The sequence below is a fragment of the Poecilia reticulata genome, linkage group LG16, assembly GCF_000633615.1.
Source record: "Poecilia reticulata strain Guanapo linkage group LG16, Guppy_female_1.0+MT, whole genome shotgun sequence".
NCBI lineage: Eukaryota > Metazoa > Chordata > Actinopteri > Cyprinodontiformes > Poeciliidae > Poecilia > Poecilia reticulata.
The window spans coordinates 32146140-32154005 of NC_024346.1; the positions used below are offsets into that span (position 1 = coordinate 32146140).

The 7866-nt window shown below is 41.6% G+C and overlaps 2 protein-coding genes across 2 annotated transcripts in view; one reads left to right on the forward strand and one right to left on the reverse strand.

The window, feature by feature from the left end:
* The window catches only part of LOC103478812 (SRSF protein kinase 2), a 63201-nt gene extending 55335 nt beyond the window's left edge, over positions 1 to 7866 (forward strand). The window contains exons 13-14 of the mRNA XM_017309349.1: positions 7005 to 7097; positions 7368 to 7866. Of these exons, the coding sequence (XP_017164838.1) occupies positions 7005 to 7097; positions 7368 to 7579 (305 nt within the window). The 3' untranslated portion in view covers positions 7580 to 7866. The remainder of the gene's footprint in view (positions 1 to 7004; positions 7098 to 7367) is intronic.
* On the reverse strand, positions 202 to 5717 carry adck2 (aarF domain containing kinase 2). Its single transcript, XM_008432764.2, has 8 exons — positions 4689 to 5717; positions 3667 to 3813; positions 3392 to 3520; positions 3206 to 3301; positions 2812 to 3093; positions 2582 to 2710; positions 2226 to 2279; positions 202 to 1731 (listed from the first exon to the last, which is right to left on the reverse strand). The coding sequence occupies exons 1-8, from the start codon at positions 5502 to 5504 to the stop codon at positions 1591 to 1593; spliced, it is 1794 nt and encodes a 597-aa protein (XP_008430986.1). The 5' UTR covers positions 5505 to 5717; the 3' UTR covers positions 202 to 1590.

The following is a 7866-nucleotide window of genomic DNA, read 5'->3' on the forward strand; positions in this document are numbered from 1 at the left end:
AAAAAAAAGATGATTATAATTAAATGGTGAGATATTTTTAAAAACTATTTAATTCATTAAAAATATAGGGGGGAATAAAAAACGAACAACTTCTCTCTGGTTGTTGTGACCGTAACAGAAAATTGTCTTATACTGAGGTGATTGTGTTTGTCTATTAGAGATGTTTTTATTTGTTTTGTCATTATTAATATTATTATTGAATTTTTTTTTAAGAAAAATAAACACCTCTCCCCTCTTGTTTTACTTGAACAGTGCTGCCCTATATGGGCTGTTGATGGTGGTGAAAAGAAAAACTGTTTTGCAATAAAGGATATGTGATGAGATTTTTTTTTCTCCCCCTTTCTTTCCCCCCCTCCCAATTTTTGCACCAAATCCTCTCGATCTTCATCGCTCAGCCATGCTGACTGTTCTTCCTGATGACATCGACAGAATTGAGTTTTGTCTGTTTTTCATTGACAGATTTAATAAATATTAGATTAATGGATTCTTTTGTCTTCAATGTAGTCGTTTGTTTTGGGTTGGAGTTCACCGTCGCGGTTAGAGACCACACAGGCAAAGGTAGGAAAAGAATCTAAATTATAGATTGTATTACATTTTAATGGCATGAATGTTGAGAACATGTCTTATARCAGGCAATTAAAATACAAAAAACTGAGTACACTTGGCTATCAATACAAATTATACAATCTTGTGATCAACTCTAAAACAAAATCCATAAAACATTAAAAGAAGATAAACACTGCAGGAATAAAAGTGCCTTCAAAGTACTCRTACCCTTTCAATCACAACAGATATACAGTAGTGCATAAATGTCAACAGAATAAAAAAAAATGCCCTTTTATATTTGAAATTTGAAAATAATGTTCATTCATTCATTTTGATTGCTACTTCACACAGAATTKGAAAATATTTTAGTCTCAAGATGTTCCCTCTAGAGGACTGAATACTAATCCACACCACACTTTTCCACATTTCKGGCGTTTTAAACCAAAATAAAAACATCTTGTGGTTTTAGGTCACTATTCTGCGCTTGGTGGTTTTGGTATAACAAAATTCCAAATAAATACGAAAARGTTTGTGGTTTTAACCTAAAGTGTTTTAAGGGGTAGGAATACTTTAGCAAGGCACCAATTAAAAAGAAAACCGGGTCACTGAGAAACGGCTTGGGTTTCTTTTAGGATTCTGTTTCATCTTACGTGTTACTGAAATGTCGTCTGACTCACTGATTAGTAATCAAACCATTTCTGTAAAATGCATCGATTCATCAGTGAGTGTGCTTTTAAAGTTCATGTCCATGTATGAAAAGCTACTTAACGCAGACTGCAGGAGACGAAGCGTAAACAAAAGTAATCAAAGTCGTTGCAGCCACTAAACGTAAAAGACACCGTGAGGTAATTACGTTCTGGACTCTGCTGAAATGTAATGAAATGATCTCGTGACCTACCGGGGGAACATTGCATTGCAGTTCTGAAGAGAACCCACTGAAACGGTACTAAGAGGACGTGCTGTAGACGCATAGTACCTGCAAATTCACATAATGACTGCACAGCTGCCTGTCTTGTGCGTCTGCTGATTGGGAGTGCGTGCGCATCAGAGCAGCGACGCGCAGTTCTTCAGCAGCAGGGGTTTGGCCAAATCCAGGATGTCCAAGTTGGGATCGAGCGACCTTCCCAGCCCCTCCAGCACCATGATGGCAAAMACGATGGACGCAAAGTTACTCTCCAGCTTCACCTGAAAAACACCATCAATGAGGAWTATCAGGTAGCGACACACTGTTTAACTTGGAACATAAACAATGAGGCACCGAGAAGAAAAATATCTTCTCACTGATGTTTCCTTTATTGTGATTTAAATAAAGAACATAAATATATAAGGGTGTTCTGTGCGTCTCTTAAACGAGGCAAAGTTTTCCAATGATTTACAGCTCAAATTTTAAAATAAAATCTAAACTTGGTGCCTTTCCATTACTTTCAAACTGACCGCTTTGGCAACAGTTCTGATACCTCTGCTTTACTCAGAACWGTTCCTTTATTTCTAAAATAAATAAAGCCATTTACAAATCTCTTGCAAAGATACACGCTGGCTTCTGGATGTTAATATTCAGAGGAAAGTCTCCCTCTTGATAATGTCAACTCATCTTTTTTCCCATGTAACGCAATTTTGATAATCAGAAGGTTTAAACTTGTACGTTTAAAACTTTAGATCACAAAGGAAATGTACTTTACCTTGTGCTTGATGAGTAAGCCAAACACCTTAGAGAGCAAATCAGATACTTGAATCTAAAAACAGACAAAAGATGAACATTACTGATGCAGATCATCAGTAAAAGTAGCACCAAAAACATTGAACTCTTTAATAAAAATGAGCTGAGCTATGAAGCAAAAAAAAAAAAAAGAGTTGCAGCATTAAACCCTTCAAACTTAACCAGCTTAAACGTTAAACGTTTAAACCCTGCTAATGAAATCAAAGAACTGCGTTAAGACATGGAACAGATTTTAACATTTCCCCCAAATAAATGTAAAGATTAGAACTAATTAAAGATTACATTATTTTTTACAAGTTGGACGAAAGGCAAAACTACCGTTCCCAGAGAGAGGGTGTTGCTGACGGCATGATCCACCAACTCGGCCATCTCCTTCTTAAAAAGCGCCACGTCTTTGCACTCATTGGCTCGGGCATGGTGCAAAATCAACTCCGCCACCCTGTCGCCCTGCAAAACCCCACAGCTCCTCATAACTACATGTACGTCAGATAATTATCTTACATTAAAAACGTACTTTCCTACTGAACGACAGTTAAAGTTCCTAGTACCTTGCGCAGCACCACCGCCGTGAAGACGGCCTTGAAGTTGGCGAGATCGTGGTCGCTGAGCTGAGCCACGATGCCGGCGTCCAGCAGCACCAGCTGCAGAGGACACGGCTCTGGTCTGACGCTGACCACCACCGTGTCTAACAAGTCCGTGAGGGTGGTCTTTCCGYGGTGGTGGTCCCCCGTGGCGCCAACTTCGTCACTGGAACCAGCGAGAGACTTCGGATATTGGACCAGGATGTTGCCAGGATGCAGATCTCCGTGGACAAAGTTGTCCACAAACACCTGCAGTGGAGATGTCGGTGAAGATGGCTGATAAAAGTGGTGAAGTACTTTAAATATGCGCCAATGTAAGTAACACAAGTCAAGCGACGTCGTAACGTTTGCTGAGCTTCACCATTTTCAGCAGGGTGTCGACTCCCATCCTGGCTATTCTCTGCTTCACCTCCTGAGGAATCTCAGAGCTCAAGTAGTTCGCAATGGGCTCGCTCTCCTACAAAACGAACAAAGACATTTTCTAACATTTTCCAATTACTGAGTAATGCTTGAGGTGTCGGGCTATCTTCAGAAACCACATACTCACYTCAAAAGTCTCCACTAAAATGTTCCTGGTGACAAACGGGCGTAGCGGAGTCGGGAACTTGATGTTGTCCACGTCGCGGAAGTTTTCTTGGAAACGCTCGATGTTTCTGGCCTCGAMKCGGAGATCGATCTRCAGTAAAACACGTAAAAATACGTCCGGTKMGGTTACTTCGATACATGCTGGGGAAATTTCTAAGCTGTATTCATGCAACAAAGACATTTGGTTCGGTAATCTAGTGTAGTAAACTAAACCGAAACAAGTGCTAATTAAAGTACCTGTTTGGTCATTAGCTTCTCAAACTCCTCGACGATTTCACAGAGACTGAGCCACTTGAGTCCGGGCATGCAGTGCAGCAGCCAGCTGCCTGCTTTCATCAGCAGCAGGTCTATCTCGACCTGCCTCCTGACGCCTGGATGGACCACCTGAAAAGCAGGAAAAAATGTATTACATCTTCTCCTTCACTTGCAAACAAATATGAGGTGTGACATACTTTTGTAATTAATGCAGAAGTATTAATTACCCCTGATATTTTCCACTGCAGTTCAAGAATGATACAAATTTGGCCTGTTCAGCACAGGTGGTTGATGCAGATGGAGACTTTCTATTTTTATTTAGGGCGAAATTATTACCGACGTGATTTTCCTTCGAGGGAAAAAGTTAAGAACACTAAAAGTATCTGCTTCTTTATAAGTAATCTCGACTCATAAGTAGAACCATGTTTACTCAGGGACTTTTGCTGAAAAGTCAACTTTGCTGCACCCAAATCAACTTTTATTTAATTATTTGAACTTGACTAACCATGTCAACCATTTTGAAACAAAGTGACTGAAATTTCTCAAAATTTGAGGCTGCTAAATTAGCTCAAAATTGTGAAAACTAGATGCCTTTCTTTTGCTACAGTAAACGTGCAAAATTCTTTGCTAGCTTTGGTTCTATACTGAATACAAAAACAATCAAACAAAATTGGAATATTTACTTGATTTTAGTTTTATTTTCTTGGGCTTAGAGTACTGTTGACTCRACAATTTTGGCCMACATGACAAAAAGTTTGCACAAAAGTCGGCACTATTTGACTTGGGGTGCATCAGAATAAATGATGTCACTGTTTTTCATTTAATCTGTAAAAAAAAAAAAAAAAGATTAAAAACTACATTCATCGTACACTACTTTGTGTCGATCTCTTAAATAAAATCCAATGAGGTTTTTGGTTGCAATCAACCAAAATGGGGGGGAAACTTCAATGGGGCATCATGAGCACTTTAGCAAGGCACTGTAAGCGTAGTATTTCCAGACTTGCCTTGATTGCCACAGGTATCAGGTGCTCCTTCTCGTTGCYGCTCTCCCCAGGCTGCTGCAGAACGGCACCCACACCGCCGAGGCCGGGGATCTCCCAGGCTTCCAGCAGGTCTTCTCTCTCCATCTCTTCTACAATCGACTGGAAGGACGGGTCCTCCACCTGATCGACCCTGGCCCAGCCTCTGTACACCTGGGCAACACACCCTGAACCCACAGGCTCTTTGCTGTCGAACATCAACACTCTTCTCCAGGCCTCGCCAAAGGCCGTGCGGAGGCACTTCTTGGTGTGGGCCCAGGAGTGAGGGCTCACCTTGACGTGGAGCCTGGAGAAGCAGTCGCAAAACTCTCGAGAGAAAATGTCCCGCCTGGTGCTGGCCCACTGTCCCAGCTTGATGAAAGTGGGACCCGAGGTCTCGGTCACCCACAGCAGGGCCTTCAACCAGTAAGACGCACAGTGGGTGGACATCAGGGCTAAGGGGTAAAGGAGAAGAAGGGGACCAAACTTGCAGAGAAGCACCAAAGCACGAAGGCTGAGACGAAGAAAGAATACCACTTTGTGGACTTGGACTTTTGCAAGRGACTTCCTGTCTGCTGYCTTAGGTGGAAGAGTTGCTTCCTGGCACWTGGCTGCAAAGGATGAAGCACTGACAGCACCCCAACACAGCAGCGTGACCTTGGGTATGTGAGTGAGAATCTGCCCTCTTTTGATCAAACATGTCCGCTGGTTCTGCACGAACCTGTATCTGGCAAAACAGCCCGCTCTTTGCAGAGTGGACCTCAGGTTGACCAGGAATCCTCTGGCTCCAAATGCCAGCATCGTGGCCAWGCTGTCCAATATCCCCTTAGCTCGGTGCAAGAGTCCACATTCGCTTGTGCCCTTTTAATAAAATACACCAAAACGAGGAGAGTATGACCTCTCATGCAAATAYGCGACGCTGTAATGCAGATATTCCACCTCAAGAATAAAGCTACGGCTTAGACTAAGACCGTCTGTAACCGAATACACGAATATGTCTCTGTTCTCACATTACCTNTAAAAACTTTTTTTCCTCACTGTCTGAAGTTAAATTAGACTAAACCTTACGTTGTTTAGCTCGGTTAGAATTACCAAAATTATTTCTGTTTTAATGAATGCCAGAAAACGTTTAGAAATGTATTTAGTTATTTTACTTTGTATATTGTGTTAAAGCATTTAATTTGGTCATTTAAGTTAACACAATTTGTTTGAATTACTTCAACATAAGTAATCCAAACTGAAACTCTCTAAGTCGGTCGTTTTCAGTAAATAGACCACGWGGGAATGATGTTTATTATTTCTAATGGCTCTGTGACTTATTTGTGTAATTGAAAAAAGATTGTTGGCTTAAGTTTGTTTTTTGTTTTTTTTTGCGTTAACGTTATTGAAATTGGGAAACTTTTTGTTAAATGAGCGTTTTGTTCTCGGACCAGTCAGGTGTGTAAGAGAGAGACATTTAAACACATAAAATTTAGCTTTATTTTAGTTAATCGTCTTCTGCTGTTTAATGTAAGGTTCTGTCACAAGATACCAATTAGAGTAATAAATGACATCATAGAATAGAGAATTAAAATTGTGCTGTTTTAGTTCATTTGTATTGCTTTTACCTCGAAAGTGTTGTGCTGAAAAGTTTAAAATTGTACCTGTACAATGCTTGAAAAGTTGTTGAATTTTACGGCGGGAAAAACGTGCGAACGCTGCAGCAAAAAGGTAGCAGGTTGTAACGTACGCCTCAGAGCCTCATTAGTTTTTCGTTCCTGTGTTTCTTTCTGCATGCAGACTCTCTCTCCTGTAGAGCTCAAACATTTTTCCTCATCCTCCGTCTCTTCATCTCGTCCAGCTCTCTGATTTCGCTCATCTTGTTTTTCTCCTCGCTCGGTCGTCTACTTTCCACTCGTTTTGTTGTTTTGTTTTGTGTTTTTTTTAGACGCCAGGATCAGAGGTCTTTGTTGGTTTTATCCCGATTTCCACAGAAGCAACTTTTGTTCCCCCTCCACTGAGCCCGCGTTATTTCAGAATCGTTATTTCGATTTTATTCGTCTCATTTCCTCACTACCTCATTCCGTGRTGTCGCAGCTTATTAACGTGTTTGTCCTTCTTCATAATCTCTGATTGTCGTTTTTTGTTTCCTTCTTTCTCCTCCCTCTCTTTGTGTCCCTCCCTGTTTGTTTGTTTTTTTACTTTCTCACCCTTACTCTCTTGTTTTATTGATTCCGTTTCTCCCTTTACTTTTTGTTTTTCACTCAACTTTTTCTATTTGCTTTCCCCCTTTCTTTTTCTCTTCCTCTCCCTCCCCAAAAGACCACATAGCCCACATCATAGAGCTGCTGGGCTGCATTCCCAGGCACTTTGCGCTCTCTGGAAAGTATTCCCGGGAGTTCTTCAACAGAAGAGGTAGCGATGGCCTGAGAGCTGGGTGGCGCCGAGACACACGGATGTCAAAGAGGGACAGAAAACTGACACAAGTAGACCGTTTCAATTTGACGCCAATTGGGCGTATTGATTCAAAACGATCAGCATTCGGCCTCCAAACGTGTCCCTCGGGACTGCAGTGTGTGTCGGCGGCCGTGCAGCCGACGGCATGTGTGTGTTGACGTGTGTGTGCATGCTGTCACGCTGAACCGTGCCTGTTCCCTTTTGTGAYGTATGTGATGGTGGGGGCAGACCACATCGCTCTGATCACGGAGCTCCTCGGGAAGGTCCCGCGCAAAGTGGTAGCTGCTGGGAAGTTCAGCCGAGAGTTTTTCTCCAAGAAAGGTAAACTGAACCGTGGGTGGAGGCCTCATCCTGGGTGGTGGCAGGAAGTGAATGTGGGGGGTCAGAAGCCGGACAAGCTTTTGTTTTTTCATAGGAACTCTCAGGCAGAGTACGGGTAAGTATGAAGTCACRGCGGGTTTCCTTTTTGCCGTTAATGTGAAATGGCTCTCAAAAGCTTAGAAAACCTGGTTGAAATCTCTAAATCCTTAGTTGTAAGGATTTTTTTCCCCTTGCAGCACACATATTGTAAACTCAACTGATGAGCAATTCTTACTAAGGCTGAAACGATTAATCGTGATTAATTGAAATAAGTAATTTTGTAATCGATTAATTGCTAACTGTAGTCAACAGAAGCCAGTTGCTGAAAGAACAACACAATCAGAGCAATAATTAAGCCAAAACTGTT